The sequence below is a fragment of the Tupaia chinensis genome, unplaced genomic scaffold (genome assembly GCF_000334495.1).
Source record: "Tupaia chinensis unplaced genomic scaffold, TupChi_1.0 Scaffold000093_1, whole genome shotgun sequence".
Taxonomy (NCBI): domain Eukaryota; kingdom Metazoa; phylum Chordata; class Mammalia; order Scandentia; family Tupaiidae; genus Tupaia; species Tupaia belangeri.
In genome coordinates, this window is record NW_006159555.1 from 10,779,209 (window position 1) to 10,801,290 (window position 22,082).

General features: G+C 40.7%; 1 protein-coding gene across 1 annotated transcript in view; it reads right to left on the bottom strand.

Annotated features, from left to right (window-relative positions):
* Nucleotides 1–22,082, bottom strand: part of KIF24 (kinesin family member 24) — a 57,143-nt gene that overhangs the window by 10,529 nt on the left and 24,532 nt on the right. Inside the window, exons 4-8 of the mRNA XM_006143118.2 lie at nt 21,346–21,550; nt 20,457–20,473; nt 17,208–17,295; nt 2,027–2,148; nt 1,076–1,181 (exon numbers count right to left, since the gene is read on the bottom strand). Of these exons, the coding sequence (XP_006143180.1) occupies nt 1,076–1,181; nt 2,027–2,148; nt 17,208–17,295; nt 20,457–20,473; nt 21,346–21,550 (538 nt within the window). The remainder of the gene's footprint in view (nt 1–1,075; nt 1,182–2,026; nt 2,149–17,207; nt 17,296–20,456; nt 20,474–21,345; nt 21,551–22,082) is intronic.

A 22,082-nucleotide genomic window follows, 5' to 3' on the forward strand; every position in this document is an offset into this window, starting at 1 on the left:
AAAATAAATAAATAAATAATAAAGTAAAAAAAAAAAAAAAAAAAGCAAAGGGCCAAGGGCCAACAAGTGGCATGGTAGTTAAAGTGGCTGGATCCCACATTGTCAACTGCATGGTTCAAGTTTCAGACCAGGTGTCTTGGGAAACATGCCAGGGGTGTGTGTGTGTGTGTGTGTGTGTGTGTGTGTGTGTGCATGAATGCCCAAAATCCTGAAAAGGAGAGAAAATATGAAAGAGAAGGGAATGTGGTGTGACCACAATCCTCATCAAAGTGAGAAGAGTGCTTCCTCACCCCTCCTCCCTCGCCCCGGGCGAACATACACACTCTCTGACAAAATTTTAAAAATTAAATTAAATAAAATAATCTGGGATCAGCAGTTAGCGTAATGGCTATGTTGCTGGACTCCTATGTAGTCGACTGCGGTTTGCGTCCCGGACCCAGTGGCTTAAAAGCTCACGCCAGGCACATGTGCATGCGTGCCCAAGATCCCGAGAGGAGAATGGAGGAGAAGGGACTGTGGCGTGGCCATCACCCCTGGGGGGGGGTTGTGATTTCTCGCTTTCTGTCTCTCTGTCTGTCTGGTGAGTGCACGTGCCCTCTAGCAAAAACCTCTCCAAATAAATAAATAAATAAATAAATAAATTAAATTAAATAATCTAACCAGAGGAATGAAGGGGTTGGTTTGATTTTTCCATATGCTGATAACTGTCGAGATGGGTAACAGGTACATGGGAGTTCACTATACTATTTGTTCTACTTTAGTATAAAAAATTAATACAATTTTAAAACTTAGAGAGAAGGAAGATGCTTACCTAAGTATGCCACTCAGCAACTACACAAGTGCTTCTGTTCTTACAGGAACTAATAGCAGAGGACCAGAAAGCAGAGAGAGAAGAGTTGCCTAGAATTATAGAGTCCGACTGGACAGCCTCTACTCATCTCTTGGTATTTCACTGCTAGTTGAGAGCAAGTCCATTGCTCTGCTGATTCCACCCCACCTCACCTATTCTGGCTGCATGTAAAGTGCAAAATCTCTCAAGAAGGATTTTTAGCTTAAAGATTTTCAAGCAACTTACAGCCAGAAGACTCTGGTTTATTTCTGCACCTTCCATCTTTGTCTGTCTGTCCGAGTCCCTGGCATCTGCTGCTCTTTCACTGCCAGCCAAGTCAATAAAAGAGATCCTAGAGAAAAGATAGAGTGGGAATGACTTCTTTGGGGCCTTGGTTTACTTCTACACCAGACAGCATTTTGTGACCTTCAGGAAGAAAGTAACACTGGCTCATCATCAGGAAAGGAAAGATCTACTGTCAGCTTTGTAAAAGTATGGCAAGATTCTGATTTGTCAGCTGCTGCTGGTGCTGTTCAAACATTTCCTTTGGTTTTAATCATTTGTAAGAAAATATGACTGAAATTAATAACACATTCTTCCCATAAGACTAAATTACCACAATGCAAATCATTTGGTTGACCACTTAGATAATTAAATAGAAACTTTTGTGGGCTGCTTTCCAGGGAAGGGGGAAAGAGGGGAAAAAAAGGAAAGAAAGAAAGAAAAAAGATTCATTACTCAGAGGGGAGATAGGCTCATCAATCAGCATGGCAGAGAGTTTGCTAAGATAGCACCAGAGAAGCAATGAATGTATCCAATTGTCTTATGGCTTCTTTCAAGAAGAATGGATTAGTTCCCACCCCTAATCTTACCATCCACTTTTTTTTTTTTTTGGTATGGCTGGTAAACTCTCTGAGATGCATTCCCTACTGTTTCTCTGCTGACACTGTGTTTCATGTTAGAAGTAATCAATGTCCCTTTTAATAACTTAGGGTTGACCAACAATAGGTCATTACTTCATTGTTAATCAACTGATGGCACTTCAGTACAATGATTTATTTCAGGGCTAACAAATCTACTCTGTATTTGGAAATGAAGAAGTCCATGGTGGCAAGTGTCCTGTTGTTGATAACACATATTTCAAACTCACATTAAAGAAAGGCAGACAGTGCAATTCCCTGCATATTTCCAGCTCACCTGCCAAATGTTCTCTTGTCTGAATCTTTGATCTGAATTTGGATGATGGCATGGGAGCGGGAGGAATCTGAATTAACTCCAGTGGCCCCAGTGCTTCGCTCCTTGCTGCCCTTTAAGATCACCTGGAAAAAAATAATGCATATAGGATGACTTCTCCAAGGAGTAAACAAAGCCCTCTGGTTTCTAAGAGTTGGCTAAAAGCAGTAGAGACCAGACATGTAATTTTGTCAGTACACTGCAATTATTTTCTGTCCAGTAGAAAGCTGGCCAAACTCTGTATCATAGAGTACAGAGTAAGTACTCAATGGAAATGAAAACAATGTGGAATACTAATCTTGTGGGAGAACATTCAATAGCTCAAGAGCTAATTTACTTCTTGATCTCATATTCTTTTTAATATCTTTGATGGATTTTGCCTAACTAAAATCCCCAGAGCGTAACTTGGCTCCAAAGCAAGGTCTTGCAATATGCATCTATCTTAATAACTGAAGCAAAAGACAGAAACGTGCATCACGGAATGACAGCACATCCACTTGTTCTACCAAGATGCAGTCATAAAGGAGGCCAGGCTTGGGGTGTAGGAACATGGAAGTGATGAGTTATTGTAATTGTCATAAGCCCATAATTTCCCTTGAGACTAATTCCTTTCTATCCCCAATTGGGAGTAAAAAGTAACTGGGGTCCTTCTGGTCACAAGAAAAGGGAGGAGGTGAGGAGAAGCCTCAGGACTGGTCTCTAGCCACTGGTAAAACAAAAACAAAAACAAAAACATATATAGACATGCTGCACTGATTTCGGACAGGGGGAGAGTGTTGGTTACTAAGAATCAAAAAGACAAATATTTTAAAAATATTTGTCTCCTCACAAGATTCCTCACAAGAGCTATGTGAGATGATTATTATCCTCCATTTATAGATGAATGAACTCAGAGGTTGATTTGCTCATAGTTAAATAGCTATTGTGTGGCAGAGCAAAATTCTACATTCAGTATGTCTGACCCCCAGCATCTGTGTGGTTTCCACCACATTGTAGAACGCTTATGATAAATTCAATTATGGCTGAGCCACTGTGGCATGAGCTACAAAGATGCTGTGGTCCACAGGCTGGGATCATATGGGAGGCCTAGGTTTGACTCATGGTCCAATGTAAATGCTAGGCACTGTGGCACATACCTGTAAACCCAGTGATTCGGGGAGGCTGAGGCAAGAGGATCACGAGCTCAAGGCTGGTCTGGGCAAGTTAGGTAACCCTGTTTTAAATACAGCGAGAATGGTGGCAAGTACCTGAAGTCCCAGCTAGGAGGCTGAGGCAGGAGGATTATGACATGGCAGACATTGTCTTAAAAAACTTTATTTTGTAGTGATATTGGGCTGTTGGAAAAGTCATGACGTATTTTTCTATGTACAAATGTGTCATGACTTTTCCAGCAACCCAATATAAGGGTAAGGAATGTTCTCAATCTCTCAGAAGTTTAAGTTTATATAATAAACATAGCTATGTTTTTCAAATTAAGAGTCCAAAAGTTGACAAAGCCAACCTTCAACGATAAGCCATAAAATATGTTTTTTTCCCAATGGCGGTCTTTTATTGCATTTTAAAAATATCACGAATAGGTCTTAAAAATCATTTTGTTGCTGTAGCTAAATAACTCTTAGAACTGTTCCTTTTTCAGAGCTATAAGTGCCATTCAAAAAAATTTTCTGAGATTATGCTAGCAGGTGGTATGGAAGTTAAGGTGCTGGATGCCACGTGGCTAGCTACGTGACTGGTTCAAGTCCTGATCTGATGGCTTGAAAATCATGCTGGGCACATGTACATGTGTGCCCCAAATCCTGAGAGGAGACTGGAGAAGGGACTGTGGTGTGCTCATCCCCCTGGAGGGGCTGATTTCCCACTTTCTCACTCTGTCTCTGGTGAGCACATACACCCTACAGAAAAACTGAAAAAAAAAAATTCTGATATCCTTGTTTTTAACTATTGTGGCTTGATGAATCAAAGCAGCTTTTTAAATTTTTTAAATTTTTAAAAAATTTTAGTTTTTTGCCATAGGGCACATGTACTTGCCAGAGAGAGCAAGACAGACAGAGAAAAAGTGAGAAATCACACACCAGGGATGGCTACACCATAATCCCTTCTCCTCCATTATCCCCTTGGGATTTGGGGAATGTATGCACATGTGCCTGGTGTGAATTTCAAGGTACCAGGTCTGGGACTTGAACTGCGGTTGGCCAAGTGGGAGTCCAGCGCCTTAACTACCATGCCACCTGCTGGCCCCAGCTATTGATTAAAAAAAATTATCAGAGGCTATGTATGCTCACCAGAGAGAGGGAGAGAGAGGAGAAGAGAGAAATCACCCCTAAAAGGGGTATGGTCATACCACGCACATTTTTCTTCCATCTCTCCATTCTATTAGGATTTTGGGCACACATATATGCACCAATTAGAACCATGGCTGGCCATGTGACATCTGACTCCTTACACATAGAGCTTAACCACTGTGCTATGGGACTGGTCTTAAAGCATTGAATTGAAACAAGTTCACGTCATTTCCTTCAAAGATTAACTTGTCTTTTTAAGCAATACCAGGTCTCATCTAGACTCTGTAGAAGTATTTTTCACCCCTCAAATTTGGATTTCAACAAGAGATCCATTCTCCTGAATAAGACGATGGGGAAATAAGAATATACAGACCATCTTGTAATGGAAGCCCAGTTGAACACCCTTGATGATGTTCTACACACAGCTATAGGGGCCAGCAGGTGGCGTGATGGTTAAGGCACTGGACACTCCCACACAGCTATAGATAGTACAAACCATACCCAAAAAAAAAAGCCATTTGTCAAACCAGAGCCTCTTTTTTCTTTCCTAGGAGACTGAGTTCTACTTGATGTGACTGAAATCCCTCTGCAGGGTTCCTCTGGGGATCTTCATAATAATGTGCATCCCCCTTCAGAGTGATGTTGACATTTTCTGGAATGTTGAAGTGTAATTGCTAAGAATGGTCTTCATTTTGCAGTAGACTGAGCAGAGTGCAATCATAAAATAACAAGTAGAGGCAGGTGCATTTTTAAAAATTTGCTATAGGGTCTGTGCACTTGCCAGAGACAGACAGAAAGAGAGAAGGAGAGAGGGAAAGTGAGAAAGCACTCCCTAGTGGGACTGTCCACACCTCTACCATAATCCTATCTCCTTGATTCTCCTCTCAAGATTTTGTGCATGCAAGTGTACACACCCAGTGTGTTCTTTGAGCCACCAGGTCCAGGACTCAAACTATGTGGTCAGCCAGGAGGATCCAGCTGCCTTAAACACCATGCCACTGACTAATCCCAGATTAGGTATTTTTAAAAATTTAACTAAAAATGGGGACCAGAAGATGGCATAATGGTTATGTCATTGGACTCCCACGTAATCAACCATGGTTCAAGCCCTAGACCCAGAGGCTTGAAACTCACACCATGTGCATGTGTGTGTGTGTGCATGCCCAAGATCCTGAGAGGAGAATGGAAGAGAAGGGATTGTGGTGTGGCCATCACCACTAGAGGGTGATTTCTCGCTTTCTGTCTGTTGCTCCAGTGAGTGTACATGCCCTATAGCAAAAACCTCTCTCTCTAAAAAAACAAAACAAAACGAAAAACCAAATTAACTAAAAATAAGTTCTTCCATTAATGTCTAAGCAAAAGTGAGGTTAGTAGAGATTATCTGTATGTGAGATTAAAATGTTAGAATCACATTTAAATGCATTCATTTTGTAAAAATCTTGCTAAAAATTTAAAGCAACTATGTGATGCATCTTTTTGTAAAGGGAAGAATCGGCTAATTTATAAAGCTAGAGCATCAACTACATGGATAACAGGTTACTGCTGATCAGAAATAAGAAGAGTTAGGGTGACAATTCCTTGTGGTGGATATAGCAAAAGCTGAAGAAAAAAAAGCACTGCTAAGTCAGCTCAGATACTGGGTAAGACAGTTGAGGCTAACGCCGTGACTGAACCATCTGCTTAAATGCAACTCCTCATCTGGGTCTCTCCCTATCCTTCTCACTTCATGCTCACACAAGTTGTGATACAATGATGATAATCATCTTATATCTGTATTGTTCTTTTTAAAAACTTTTTTCTCCTTTATTAGAAAAGTGGGACCAGTCACAGTGGCATGGGCAATAAGAGTGCTGCTTGCAAAAAGCTGGAGGCCACGAGAAAAGGATCTGGGTTCACATCTAGAGTCTACCTCAACAATCTGGGTGTGAGACATGCTTTCTATGGAAAACTTAAATAGAAAAAGTATAAAGAAAAAAATTATAGGCCCAGCTGTGGTGGCACAGATAAGTAGGCCACTGCTATAGGATTTTGGAGCCATATGGATACTAACCATGCTGGGTAGGCCCATAATTCTGTCTGGCTGGGAGGCTGGGGAAGGATTGTGGTATGGTAGGAACCTGTTAAGGGCATCTATTTCCCAGGAAATAAGCTAAAAGAAATGAAGAAAAAATATATATCTCCCATAATCCCAGAGTTAATATTCTTGGGACCAGCAGATGGTGCAATGGTTACATCCCTGGACACTCACATAGTTGGCCACAGTCCTGGACTCAGTGGCTTAAATTCACGCTGGGTGCATGTGCCCAAAATCACAAGAGGAGACTGGAGGAGAAGGGATTGCAGTGTGGCCATCCCCACTGGGGGGTGATTTCTCCCTTTCTGTCTCTGTCTTTACTGTAAGCACACACATTCTATAACAAAAATCTCTCTTAAAAAAAAAATACGATTTTCATGCATTTCCTTCTAGACTTTTAGGTTTCTTGGAGCTCTTTTTCTTTTTTTCTTTTACACACTCGACAAAAAGACAGAGGAGGTCTTAAATCTTTGCACTTGTATAAGCAATATACTTGACAGATAAGGGAAGGAACACAGAAACTAAGTGACTTTTACATGAGATCATATAGGTAAATATGATCAGGCCAGGATAGAAGCCAGGTATCCTCTTCCACATGTGAGTAATGATATTACTTTTGCTGAGAATAGTGAGAGCTTGGAGAGGCCTCAAGGCTATCCCTAGCATAAAACTGTGAATATTGTCAGGAAGCTCAAAGGATGACCCTGTGGTTCATCCCCAGGGGAGTAGAGAAAGGTTGGCTTCTGGGACTCTACTATAGTCTCTTACTTGGCTTTTCATTTTACCATGTCCCCCATAATGTTCTAGGTACCTCTGAGTGCATCTCAGAAAACCTAACACATTGAGTAACCTTTCCTGGCTAAATGCCTTTTAAGGAAGAGGTGAAGGAATTTCTGGTCCTTGGTCCAGTTTTTTCAGCTTCGGTGATAGCCTCTTATCACCATGCCTTTCAGAACTGTGTAATAAAGCAGTTGAACACTGAGGAATAAAAATGAGGTAGTTTGTGAATATCAAAGATCATCAAAGTTTTGAAAATGACATACAACTGAAGTGTAGTGGTTAAAAGAGTAAAATCTGAAGTCAGACTGTCAGGGTTCATGAGTCTGCTTTACCATATGATTGTGCAAATTTTTGTAAATTACTTAACTTTTCAGGGCTCACTTTCTTACCTATAACACAGGAATCTTATGTTAGTTATGAGGACTAGAAGGATAGTAGATGTAAAGCACTTAGTATCATGATAGGTACATGGTAGGATCTCAGGTTTTTTTAAGGTTTTTGCCATAGGTCGCATGCGCTCACGGGAGAGGCAAAGAGAGACAGTGAGAGGGAAAGTGAGAAATCACTCCCAATGGGAATGGCCATGCTGCAATCACTTCTCCTCCATTCTCCTTCTGAGATTGTGGGCGCGCATGCATCAGGCATGATTTTTAAGCGTCAGGTCTAGGACTCAAACCGTGATTGGCCATGTGTGAGTCCAGTGCCTTAACCACTACACCACCTGGTCCACAATCTATTTTTAAAAGATGCTGAAGAACTAATATATTCATGTAAACTTCCAAAATTTAAAACGTTTTCTTTCATTAATGTAAAACATAATTTCATGAAAATATACAACTTTATAAATCAACAAGAGATACCATGGGTTCCTTGGTACAAGCCAAAAAAGAAAGGAAGGAAAGAGGAATAGAATGAAGAAAAAGAGAGAGACTCTATTTGGGAGAAATTTAAGTCTGAGAGCTGAGCAGAACTAATATAATCACCTAAAAATCACTAGCATGCCCTTTTCTCTCACTACCGTCTTTTCAAATTCCTTGTTCCCTAACTAAAGTCTATTGGGTAAGTTTCTAAATCTAGGTTTTCTTCACAGAACATGTTATTTGAGTAGTGAAATGGGTACCTGCTACAACAGGAAGTAGAGACAATGGCTGAATTCTGTTACTGGGAAACATTCGGGAACTTAATAACATATGTGGGGACCGTAGTTCACTTTTTCTCTCTTTCTCTCTAGTGAGCACATGACAGATTGAGCGAGCATCATGTTAACTGAGCATTTTATGTATGTTACTGCTTTCCTTCCATCATCCAACCCAGTCATCTATTATCATCCATGTTTCATGTTCAAAAGGATAAAGGATATGCTCAAGGACACATGGCATTAGCACCCAGTTCTGTCTGGTTATAAGGCTTTAATCACAAATAATAAAGAAGGGTCACATGTACTTCAGTAGTATAGCACTGTGTAGAGAAAAAATCTCTATCACTCACATACAAATAAGGCCCGTCTTTTCTTGTGTGGGTCTCTGCTACCAATTACAGCCAAGACAACGATAAAACATGAAACAGGTTTATCAGAGGGGGTGAAAATGGATATCTATGATTACATAAGATGGCTGTAGGAATGACTTAAAAACCTATAAATATTTAAAATTGAAAAAATTGTTCATTAATTAGCATGAAAGACAAAATTTGATTCCAAATTTGAGAAATGAAATGAGGCAGTGAGATCTCTGTAAGGGCAGGGAAGTTCTGGTGCTTGCATTGGTAAGACTAGGCAATAAAAAACACCTAGGAGAAATCTCTTGGAGGAAGGACAATCTCGTGTGAAAAACAAAGCTGCCAGTTGTGTAGGCAGACAACTGGCCAAGCCTGGATGAGCCTGAGGGTGATATGTTCAAGGGTAACACCTGAGCATACATGAGTGATACCTGAGTAAGCATGAACATGACACCTGAGAGAGAGTGAAAGTGTGACACCTAAGTTAGAAAGTGCTGTAGTTCTGAGGCAATAAATGTTTATGAAGGTAACTATGTCAGATATCCATAATTTATATCAACTTTCCACTTTGATCTCAGCTGGCTTCTTGCTTGTACACACCATAATGTATTGCAGACTGAGGTTATCAATGGTGATGATACAGTAATATGCTGACTAATAAGAAACTTCTTTTGGCTTTCCTTAGGAACCATACTTAGAAAAGGCAGTGCTATGAACTGTTCCAGATACAGGGGCTGACTCAACACCGAACTGTCCATTAGCATAGTTATGGCCCATACCCAAGGAAAAGGAACTTCCTCCTAGTGTTTACTGTTTTCCCCTTTACTTGGTCTAATCTCCAGGAACAAAGGAACCATAAGGACCAGACTAGCTTGAAACTCCTGGTCAAACAAAGGAATGGGGGAAGTAGAAGTAGCAAGAAAACCACTGCCAGCTAGTTTTGTGTTACTCAATTGTCACTTAATTTTAGCTTCAGTTTTCACATAAAGTTAGGTTTACAATATTTACCTATCTTGATTTTATGATCATTAAATGAGATACTTGCAAAAATCTGTAGCAAAGTAAAAGATATTAAGTGCTCAATAAACATTTACAATTATTATTCAAATATAGTGAGAATGAAGGCAGAAAAAATTGAGAATAGAATCAGCTAGAGAGGTTTTAACTTTGCTGCTTGTTGAAGGTGTTTCTTTTTTTTTTTTTTTTGGAGAGGTTTTTGCTATAGGGCACGTGCGTTCGCCAGACAGACAGAGACATAGAGACAGAAAGCGAGAAATCACCCCCCAGAGGGGATGGTCACGCCACAATCCCTTCTCCTCCATTCTCCTCCTGGGATCTTGGGCACGCACGCACACGTGCCCGGTGTGAGTTTTAAGCCACCAGGTCTGGGACGCGAACCGCGGTCGACTTCGTGGGAGTCCAGCGACATAGCCATTACGCTAACTGCTGGTTCCCGAAGTTGTTTCTATAACGCCAAACCTGACTATGTTTCCAGGCCCGTTGAACTTGGTTGAAGTTTCAGACACTTCTCCAGAGAGGTGTACTGTTAAGCCATCCTCAAGGTAAGTCTTCTCAAGTACCTAGCTTGTCCTTCTAGTCTTTTCCCCCTTTTTCTAGTCAGACTTGCTGTATGTACTAGAAAAATGACTATGATGGCTACATATTAGAATCACCTGGGGAGATAGATAGATAGATGGACTGATTTGAGAGATTTTTTGCTATAGGGTGTGTGCGCTCGCCAGAAATACAGAGAGAGACAGAGAGACAGAAAGCAAGAAATCACCCCCCAGGGGAGATGGCCAAGCTGCAATCCCTTCCCCACATTCTCCTCTCGGGGTCTTGGGCACACATGCACATATGCCCAACGTGAGTTTAAGCCACCAGGTTCAGAACTCAAACCACGGTTGACTACATGGGAGTCCAACGACAGAGCCATTATGCCAACTGCTGGTCCCCACCTGGGGAGTTTTAAAAATAATAGCCACCCTTGGGCCAGCAGATGGTGTAGGGTTTATGTGGCTGAACTCCCACATGGCTAACAGCATTTCATGTCCCACTCAGTGGGTTGAAACTCATGCTGGGCACGTGTGTATGCCCAAGATCCTGGGAGAAGAATGGAGCAGAAGGGCTTGCAGTGTGGCCATACCCCAGGGGGATGATTAAATAATAAATAAATAATACCTACCCTCATATATTGTTAGTAAAAGTGTAAAATGTTGGGACCAGCAGATGGCATAATGGTTATATTGCTGGACTCCCACATGGCCAACCATGGTTTGAGTTCCAGACTGGCAGCTTAAAAAAATCATGCAGGGTGCGTGTGCATGCATGTCCAGAGTTCCAAGAAGAGAATGGAAGAGAAGGGATTGCAGTGTGGCCATCCTCCTGGTGGGTGATTTCTTGTCTGTTTCTCTAGCGAGCACACATGCCCTATAGCAAAAATCTCTCTTAAAAAAAAAAAATGTAAAATGTTGCAGTCACTTTGAAAAACAGTGTGGTAGTTCCTCAAAAGACCCAGCAATTCCTCTCCCAAGAGTGAAAGTCATAAACCCAAGAAGATTGTAAATATTTGTCCATATATAAACTTCTACATGAATGTTCACAGTGGCATTATTCATAATGCTAAAAAGTAGGGGGAAATCAAAAGTCCTTCAACTGATGGATAAATAAATAAACTGTGGTGTAAACAAAGGCATATTATTTAGCCATAAAAAGAAATGAAATACTGATACATGTTGAAAATTAGCAAATTAAAATATTATGCTAATAAACCAGAGACAAAAAATTCCATGTGATTCTGTATATAATAGGGCCAGAACAGCCAAATCCATAAAGACAGAAATCAGTGGTTGCCAGGGAGGAAAAACAGGAAGTGACTACTAATGGATTCAGGATTTCTTTTTGGAGTAATAAAAATTTCTAGAATTAGATAGCGGCAATTGTTGCACAATTTTATGGAGTATTTTTTCTTTTGGGAGAGATTTTTGCTATAGGACACATGCACTCATTGGTGAGACAAGAGAGACAGAAAGTGAGAAATCACTCTCTGGGGGGATGACCATGCCATAATCCCTTCTTCTTCATTCTCCTCTCGGGTCTTTGGGCATGCATACACATGCGTTCTGTGTGAGTTTTCTTAAGATGCCAGATCTGGGACTTGAACCGTAGTTGGCCATGTGGGAGTTCAGCCACATAACCATTATACCATCTGCTGGTCTCTTGGGAATATTCTTTTTTTTTTTTTTTTTTTGAGAGGTTTTTGCTATAGGACTCATGCACTCACCAGAAAGACAGAGAGAGACAGAGAGACAGAAAGCAAGAAATCACCCCCTGGGGGGATGGCCATGCCACAATCCTTTCTCCTCCATTCTCTTCTCAGGATCTTGGACACACATGCACATGTGCCCGGTGTGAGTTTAAGCCACTGGGTCTGGGACTTGAATCACAGTCAGTTACATGGGAGTCTAGCAACATAGCCATTACACCAACTGCTAGTCTCAGGAATATACTATTTTTATATATACAGAATAAACTGTACACTTTAAAAGGATGAATATTATAGTATATGGATTATAGCTCAATGAGAAATTTTTATTAAAAGCCTACTGAATCATGGGACCAATAAATGGTGTAATGGTTACACTGCTGTACCCACTATGTGGTTGACCATGGTTCAAGTCCTGGACCTGGTGACTTGAAACTTATGTCAGGTGTGTGTGCATATGTGCCCCAAATGCTGAGAGGAAACTGGAGGAGAAGGGATTACGGAGTGACAAACTCCCTGGGGTGGGGGGGGTCAGGTGGTGGTGATTTCTCACTTGCCATCTGTCTCTCTGGCAAACACGTGTACCCTATAGCAAAAATCTCTCCACAGAAAGACAAAAATAAAAACAATCTATTGAATCATAGACTTTATTTTTATTTTCTAAATTATTTTTAAATTTTGTTTATTTATTTATTCATTCATTTTAATTTGATCAGAGAGAGAGAGAGAGAGAAGGAAGGTGAGAAAGCAAGCCACCAGGTCCGTAACTCGAACTGCAGTCAGCCACATGGGAGTGTCCAGCACCCTTAACCACCATGCCACCTACTGGTCCCGAATCATAGACTTTAAAAAAGTAAATTTTATAGTCAATAAACTAGATTTCAATTTTAAAAAATTTTTAATGTTTTTAATTGTCAGAGGGTACATGGGCTCACCAGAGACAGGAAGGGAAAAAGCAGCCCCAAATGGGCATAGTCACACCACAATCCCTTCTCTATTTCTTCATCCTGTTGGGATTTGGGGCACATACACACACATGCGCATGGCATGTCTTTCAAGTCACTTGAAATACAGTCAGCCATCCATATGGGATCTGGCTTCCTTCACTAGGCCATGGGCTGACCCTACATTTTAAATTAAAATAATGGTAATGGCCATACCTGGGCCCCAACACTGAGAGATTCAGATTTTTTTAATTACTTATTTTAATTTGATTTATTATTGTTATTTTTAATTTGACCAGAGAGAGACAAAGAGAAAGAGAAGTTAAGTGAGAAAGCAATCTGTTAGGTCCAGGATCTAAACCACGGTCAGCCATGAAAGTCCAGTGCCTCAACCACCACGCCACCTACCAGCACCAAGAGATTCTGATTTAACTGATCTGGGGACTCATGCAAGCATTAAAAGATGTTATGATGACACTGGAAAGATAAGCCAAAGAATGAGACAGTGAGTTTATGATACAAATAACTGACAAAAGATGACACAGATGACTGACAAAAGACTCATATCCAGAATGCACAAATCAGTACAGAAATGACAGACAACCTAAAAATGAGGAAAAGACCCAAACCAGTATTCCCAAAAGAAGAAATTCAATAAGTTAAAAATATGAGAAGAGGGGTCGGGAGGTAGTATTGTGGTTGAGGTGCTTGACTCCCACATGGCCAACCATGGTTTAAGTCAGCCCTGAACCTGGTGGTTTGCTTTCTGGTTTTCCCTTTTTCTCTCTCTGGTCAAATTGAAAATAATAATAGTAAAAAATAGTGTAAAATAATTCGTTAAAAAGATTTTAACATGAGGGAACCAGCAGTTAGCGTAATGGCTATGTCACTAGACTCCCACATAGTCGACCGTGGTTCGCGTCCCAGACCCGGTGGCTTAAAACTCACGCCAGGCGCGTGTGCGTGCATGCCCAAGATCCCGAGAGGAGAATGGAGGAGAAGGGATTGTGGCGTGACCATCCCCCCTGGGGGGTGATTTCTCGCTTTCTGTCTCTGTGTCTCTCTGTCTAGCGAGCGCACACACCCTATAGCGAAAACCTCTCCAAAAAAAAAAAAAAGATTTTAACATGAAAAGATATTCCATTTCTTTTTCTTTTCTTTTTTTTTTGGAGAGGTTTTTGCTATAGAGTGTGTGCGCTCGCCATAAAGACAGAGAGAGACAGAGACAAAAAGTGAGAAATCACCCCACGGGGGGGATGGCCATGACACAATCCCTTCTCCTCCGTTCTCCTCTTGGGATCTTGGCATGGACGCACATGCGCCCAGTGTGAGTTTAAGCCACAGGTCTGGGACTCGAACTGTGGTCGACTACATGGGAGTCTAGCGACATAGCCATCATGCCAACTGCTGGTCCCCCATTTCTTTCTTAATCAAGCAAATGTAAATTAAAACCATAATAAGGTATGATTAAGTACCTTTGGACTGGCAAAAATTAAAAAAAAAATTATCAGTAGAAAGTATTGGCAAGAATGAAGAGCAATGGGATTGCTCATGTGCTATTTGTGGGAATATACACCATGTTGGAAAACGGTTGGCATAATTTAGTAAAGGTGAAGATATGCATGTCTTCTGACCCAATCATTTCATAAGTAGGTATATATTCAAGAGAATCCATGTGCTCTGTACTGAAATACATGTATAAGAGCACTCACAGTTGCATTGTTCAGAATAGTCTCAAAATAGAAACAACTCCAACTGTACACTAACAGCAGAATAGGCAAATAAATTGTGATACATCTCTATGGTGGAATACTATATAGCAAATAAAAATGAACAAAACTACAGCCATATGCAAAAACATAAACAGGACTCAAAGGCATAATGTTGAGCAAAAGAAGCAAGAAAGAAAACAATACATGCAGTGTGGTTCTGTTTATATGAAGTTCAAAAATAAGTGAAAACTAAGTGATATGATTCAGGGATAAATACCAGGATAGTAAAACGATGACAATGAAAAAACGATTAGCATAAATAGCATAAAAGTCAGGATAATCAGGGGTGATTAGAAAGTCACACAGGATGCTTTTGTTCTTTTTCTTGATCAAGGTAGCTGATTGTGAGGGTGTTTGTTTCTTTACAATACAAAACAATAGTACACATTTGAGTTTAGGCATTTTTCTGTATAGTGCTATTTTTCACAATAGAAAAGGTTAAACTGGGCCAAGCAGATAGCATGGAGGTTAAGGCAGCTGGATCTCAAATGGCCAACAGTGCAGTTTGAGTCCCAGATCTAGTGGTTTAAAAAACACACCAGGTTGGGACCAGCAGTTGGTGTAATGGTTACGTCTCTGGACTCTCATATAGTCAACTATGGTCCAAGTCCTGGACCAAGTGGCTTAAATCTCAAGCCGGGTACATGTGTGTGTGTGTGTGTGTGTGTGTGTGTGCACAAAATCCTGAGAGGGGAACAGAGGAGAAGGGATTGTGGCATGGCCATCTTCCTTGGGGGTTATTTCTCACTTTCTGTCTGTTTTTCTCTGTCTCTCGGGCCCTATAGCAAAAAATCTCTATTAAAACAAAACAAAACAAAATAAACAAACAAACAAAAACCCAGCAGGTGCATATGTGTGCATGCCCAAAATCCCTTGAGGAGAATGGAGGAGAAGACATTGTGGCATGACCATTACCCTGGGAGAGTGCTTTCTCATACCTCCCACCCGCCGTCTCTGGCAAGTACACGCACTCTATTGCAAAAATTAAAAAACAAACCAAAAAAAGTTAAATCATCTTTTTGAGATTTTTTTGGAGAAGTTTTTGGTATTGGGCACATGTACTAGCCAGAGAGAGTGGAGAGTGACAGAGACAATGAGAGGGAAAGTGAAATCACCCTCTAGTGGGGATGACCATGCCACAATCTCTTCTCCTCCATTCTCCTTCCAGGATTTTGGACATGCAACCACACACACCAGGCATGAGTTTCAAGCCACGGAGTTCAGGACTTGAACCACAGATGGCTACATGGGAGTTCAACGACATAACCATTACGCCATCTGCTGGCCCCTACACCATCTTTTAAGAAGAAAAAAAAGGGACCAGCAGTTGGCATAATGGCTATGTCGCTGGACTCCCACGTAGTCGACCGCGGTTCGAGTCCTGGACCCGGTGGCTTAAACTCACGCCAGGCGCGTGTGCGTGCGTGCCCAAGATCCCGAGGGGAGAATGGAGGAGAAGGGATTATGGTGTGGCCATCCCCCCTCGGGAATGATTTCTCACTTTCTGTCTCTCTGTCTCTGTCTGTCTGTCTGGCGAGCGCACGAGCCCTATAGCAAAAACCTCTCAAAAAAAGAAAAAATAAAAGTCCCTAAATGATCTAATGTAAAACCAGGGCTAAAGTAAAAAATGCTTAAAACAAGAAATGAAATCTAAATATTCTAGGGCCAACAGTTGGCATGAGGGTTAAGTAGATGGATTCTGCGTGGCCGACTCTGCGGTTTGAGTCCTGGTGGCATGAAAGACACACCACAGTGTATGTCTATGTGCACCCAAAATCCCAGGAAGGGAATAGACTAAAAGGAACTGAGGCATGGCTATACCTCCTAGGGGCTGATTTCTCACTTTCGCTCTGTTTCTCTCCTGCTAGTGCACAAACTCTAAGGCAAAAATCTAAAAAGAAAACTAAATAGTCTGTTAACAAGGGATATTTCAGTGGGGTGGAGGAGTTTCTATATTAAGTTAGAGGGTCATTTATTTTCTATCCTTATATATTTCTGTAATGTTTAGAGTTAATTATGAACAAGTATTATTTTGCTATAGTAAAATAAATTTTAATAAGAGAAGCAATTTAAAATTCTTTTGGAGAATACACAAAATAACTATTAAAATTAGGTGCCTCAGAAAAAGAACATATAAGGGGTATTTTTCATCGCATTGTATCTTCTTCATTTTGAACCCATGTGAAAGTACTACTTATTACGAATTTTATTTAAAATATGAGTATGTATCTTTAGGTTTTCCCAGAGCCCACTGCCATATAAAAACACATCAGTAGCCTTTGAAGCTGGCCCATGGGTGTATCTTTCCATATGTTAGGTTCTCACACATGTCCTACCTTTCACTACCAAGGCACTGGGACATCAACCCTGTGGGGATACAAGCCCTCCTCCCAGAAGAGGGCTCACATTTTACAAATGTGAAATGGTGTGCTTTGCTTAAATTTAAGTCTATTATACTACTAAGTAACAAAATTACTTAATTATCTGTACTTAGGTTACTATAGTGGGGTAGTAAAAAAAGTAAAAATTACCTCTAAGAGGAGCTCCACACTATCAACCTGAAGTTCTCGCAGTCCTACTATCTGTACCACATGCTTGCTATCTTCTCTTGCGAAGAGCCTATAAATGCAAGAATACAGTTGGTATGGCAGTACTGCTGTAACAGACCTGTTCTTTTCTCCCTACAAACCATTCCACCACTCCTCCCATTAAGTAGTGATGTTTGTCATTTGGATGGAATTAATATGCATCTTTAAACCAACCCCATCTTCTTGGCCTCAGCCTCAGCCTCAGAACTCAGGGGTGGTCCTTGATTGTAACAAATCAGCATATTTGGCTACAATGAAATGAATGAGCACATAATAGACCTATGCCAATCAGTGGCTGGCATATTCCTTGCTATAGTGATTGGTTCAAAGGTGGTCATGGGATCTTCGCTGGTTCAAGCCCTGGTCAATGGTTGTCCGGTACCTAGTAAGGCAGTCTGTTTTCCTCTGGAAGTGAAAGCCTGAGGCCCTGGGAGCAGTGGCAGCCATTTTGTATTAACAAGATAGTTTCAGGATGAAGCTAACACCATAGAGGGCAGAGCAGAGAGATGCAAAGAAACTGGGTCCTTATAATATCCTTGAGATGCTGAAGTAAACCAACCATGAAGCCTGACTGCCCTCTAGGCTTCCAATTATTTGGGTCAATGATTTCTCTAAACGCCTAAGCCAGTGTAAATGGGGTTTTCTTTATTTGCAACCTAAAGAGTCCTGATATATCTTCTAAGAGAGCAAGAAGAGCTGGGCATATGAATGTTTCAGGCATGTATGTAAGGCAATAAATGGTCATGGTCTACCATCATCATTAAACCAGATCCACTGAGGGGAATCTCTCAAAGACCCTAAGATTACTTTTTCCTCTTAAGAAGACATGAATAAATTCAATAATGGAATTCCACTCCATAACCCTCCCCCAAAAAAGTGTTTTTTTTTGTTTGTTTTTTTTTTTTTAATGTTCTTTACAGTCTATGCTACATCCCAAGTTTCTAAATTTTTACAGAAGGGTTAGAGAAAATAGCCTCACCAATGCCCATGATCTCTGAGAAAACAACTCTATTGGAATAGTCAGGCTTCTAGAATAAAAGAAGGATCTAGCTTTCAGAGCCCTCATGTCATTCCAAAACAAACTTCGTAGGCCCTATGCCCTGAGTTTACACCCAAAAAAGTTCTTAATGGACAGCCCAAAAAAAACTACTAGACTTTTTTTTTTTAAGAATTATTTAAATTTATTATTTATTTATTTATTCATTCATTCATTCATTTAGACCAGAGTAAGAGAGAGAGGGAAGAGAGAAAAAGTGAGAAAGCAAGCTGTCACATCCAGGACTTGAACCGCAATCAGCCATGTGGGAGTCCAGCACCCTTACTCTCCATGCTACCTGCCAGCCCCATAGACTTTTAAATCCTATAAGCAACAAGTATATTTCTATAATTTTAATGCAAAGGTACAAAAACAATTTATCTTCTACTTTTAGGAATTAATTTGAAGATCTTTAAGCTTTGTTTTCCAGTTCGAGAAGCAGACTGAACATACGCTTCTGTCTACCCTTGCCAAAGTTCCCCTATTATTATAGAAATTATTTGTTATTTACAAAACAGCAGGATGGGACCAGCAGGTTGCGCAGTAGTTAAGGTGCTGGATTTCTATATGGCTGATCCCTGTTTGAGTCCCAGATCCGTGGCTTGAAACTCACTCTGGGCCTGAGTGCATGCATGCCCCAAATCCCAAGAGAATGGAGAAGGGACTGCAGTATGGCCATCCACCCTGGGGGTTAATTTCTTACTTTCTCTCTGGCGAGCACACTCACCCTATAGCAAAAATCTTTTTAAAAAATTAAATTAAAAATAAAAAACTACAGGATAAAATATAACAGCATAAACAGGGAAGGGTGCTATCAGTAGATCAGACATTTTAGAAGACCCAGAAAGGTAAGAAACAAAGAGATCACATTAGCCAATTAACCAGTGAGATAAAACAAAACTAAACCTCCTCAGAATGCAAATAAACAGGGTATTAATCTCGTATTTATTGAAGAACTGCATTCAGAAACAGCTGGGTATCCTAATTGCTCCCTTGCCTGAACACACATACACACGAGGACAGTGGCTTTTTTATTCTAATACCAGCTGTTTTTCAGTTTGTTCTGTTTTGTTTTTGCTGTAGGGCACTGTGCACTCTCAGGCAAGAGAGAAAGAGGAAAAGTGAGAAATCATCCCCAGGAGGGATGTCATGCCAACTGTTTTTTGTTTTTTTTTTTGGGGGGGGGGTTTGCTATAGGGCGCATGCGCTCACCAGACAGAGAGAGACAGAGACAGAAAGCGAGAAATCACTCCCCCAGGGGGGGATGGCCATGCTGCAATCCCTTCTCCTCCATTCCCCTCTTGGGATCTTGGGCATGCATACACACGCGCTCAGCTTGAGTTTAAGCCACTGGGTCTGAGACTCGAACTGAGGTCGACTACATGGGAGTCCAACGACATAGCCATTACGCTAACTGCTGGTCCCATGCCAACTGTTTTTTAAAGGAGTTGGGCATTTTGACTGGAAAAAGCTTCTAAAAAAGGTGTTGAGATTTGATTTTTAAAAATTATTTTATTATTTATTTATTTTAATTTGACCAGATTGAGAGAGAGAGAAAGCAAGCCGCCAGGCCCAGGACTTGAACCACAGTCCACCATGTGGGAGTCTAGCGCCTTTAACCACCATGCCATCTGCCAGCCCCAGGTGTTGGGATTTGAAAAAGAAGCAATGACTGACAAATTGAGGTTTCAACACCAATACAGAGAAGGTAAAAGAGAAAACAACTCTTCCCCAAGGTCTCCCCAGAGCAGCACCCTACTTTATTTTGGAGTTGTGTTAGGAACTGAACCCCGAGTACCTATGCATTCTCTCAACTGTGCCATACTAAAGGCCCCCTTTTCACTATAATAGTTCACAGGAGAGTGGCTTGCCTAAACCAACTTGCTGGTTTCTCCAGCTGGCTACTCAGCACTCTAGTACCCTCCTATGACAGGGGCTTGCCCTATCATAGTTTCCTCATTGCACTGGAGTCTCCCCATCTCCCATTCTACTACATGCCTGGGGCACATGAAACTTGTATGTCCTTTTGGAAAACATCTTAGAGGCCTAGAAACCTTTGCTGCAGAGCTAGTCTCAAGTTGCTTGAGTTCCCCATGCTCAGCCTCAACTCATCACTGCCTGCATGTCTCAGGTCTGGTTAATTCTGTCTTGACAACCTTTTATCGTATCTTCTCTATTTCCTCTTGTCTCCCTATGTTCCTAGTCAGCCTATCCCTTCACAACTTCGTTGTCTCCTACGCAGTGTAAGTCTTCTGTTTCGACCTAAACAAATGTTATACCAGAAAAATATAATAGGGATTTAAAAGCAGAGTTACTGAATACATATCTAAATTACTGTACCATGTTGTAAGAGTTAGAATTCTAATATGAAGTAAAAAGATTATTTGTATTGATATCAGAAAATTATCAAGTTTACACTAAGATTATTGAGGGTAAACACAAGACAAAGTGGGAAACATTTTTTATAGTTCTTCCAATATAATAACAAGTCAAAAATAGATTAAGGGATTTAAGTACATATTCATTTCCCAGCTTCCTGAAATTATGACCTTTTTCATAGACCAACAGGAAAAGGAAAGTCTTTTGGTAGACATTAGGATATTAATAATTAAAAATATATTATTGGAAGGCTAATTCTCTAGCCGAATTAACAGTTTAAAAAATACATATCTGATGCAAGAGACCCTTGTTTCACAAAAGGGCACTAACATACCAAAGTCTCTCATTAAAGTCCATGATTCAGTGAATCTATGGGACTCTGGTTTAAAACAATGATAAGTGGACCAGCTTGATGGCATAGTGGTTAAGGAGGCTGGATCTTGCATGGCCTTCTCCATGGTTTGAGTGTCGGTCCCAGCTTGAAAAACATGCTAGGCATGTATGCATGCATGTCCAAAATCCTAAGAGGAGAATATAGGAGAAGAGATTGTGGCATGGCCATCCTCCCAGGGAGTGCTCACTTTCCCTTTCACTCTCTCTCCAGCAAGTACATACACCTTTATAGCAATTAAAAAAAATATATATATATATATTACACACACACACATTAAGGAGGTCATAAAGCTGTCCACAGTAGATTTCATAGAAGCTGATCCACACAAATAGGTGCCTTCTTGGCTGGGAGACTTCTAGGTGCCTAAAGATATCTTTGGCAGCCAGAGCATACAGTCCTGGGTTCTGATGAGTTCCTATCATGGTATAGGTCTTTCCAGCACCTGTCTGTCCATATGCAAAGCAAGTGGCGTTGCCTCTGGGGGAAGAAAAATTTATATAATTTATGTGTATTAAGAGAAGTACTAATCTACACATAGATAAATTTTATTTATTTATTTTATTTATTTTATTTTTTTGCTACAGGGTATGTGCACTTGCCAGAAAGAGAAAGAGAGGGAGAGAAAAAACAGAGAGAGAAAAAAAGTCAGAAAGCACCTCCTCTCAGGGAGGTGATGGTTATACAGTAATCCCTATTCTTCCATCCTCCTCTTAGGATTTTGGGCACCCATGTATATGTGCCCAATGTGTTTGTCAAACCAGGATTTGAACTACACAGCTTCTTTAACCACCATGCCACCAGCTGGCCCTATGTACAGATTTTTTTTTTTAATGGCAAAGGTCAGGTAGAAATACAGATCCTTGACAGAATACAGTTAAACACATCAACCCAATCCTTTAAGGAGAGGAGGAATTTAGATGATAAAAACATAGGAAGATGGAAAAAAAATTCTCAAACTACTGAGTTTTCTTACAGGTATTTTTTACTCTGAAAGATAAAGAGAGTAGGA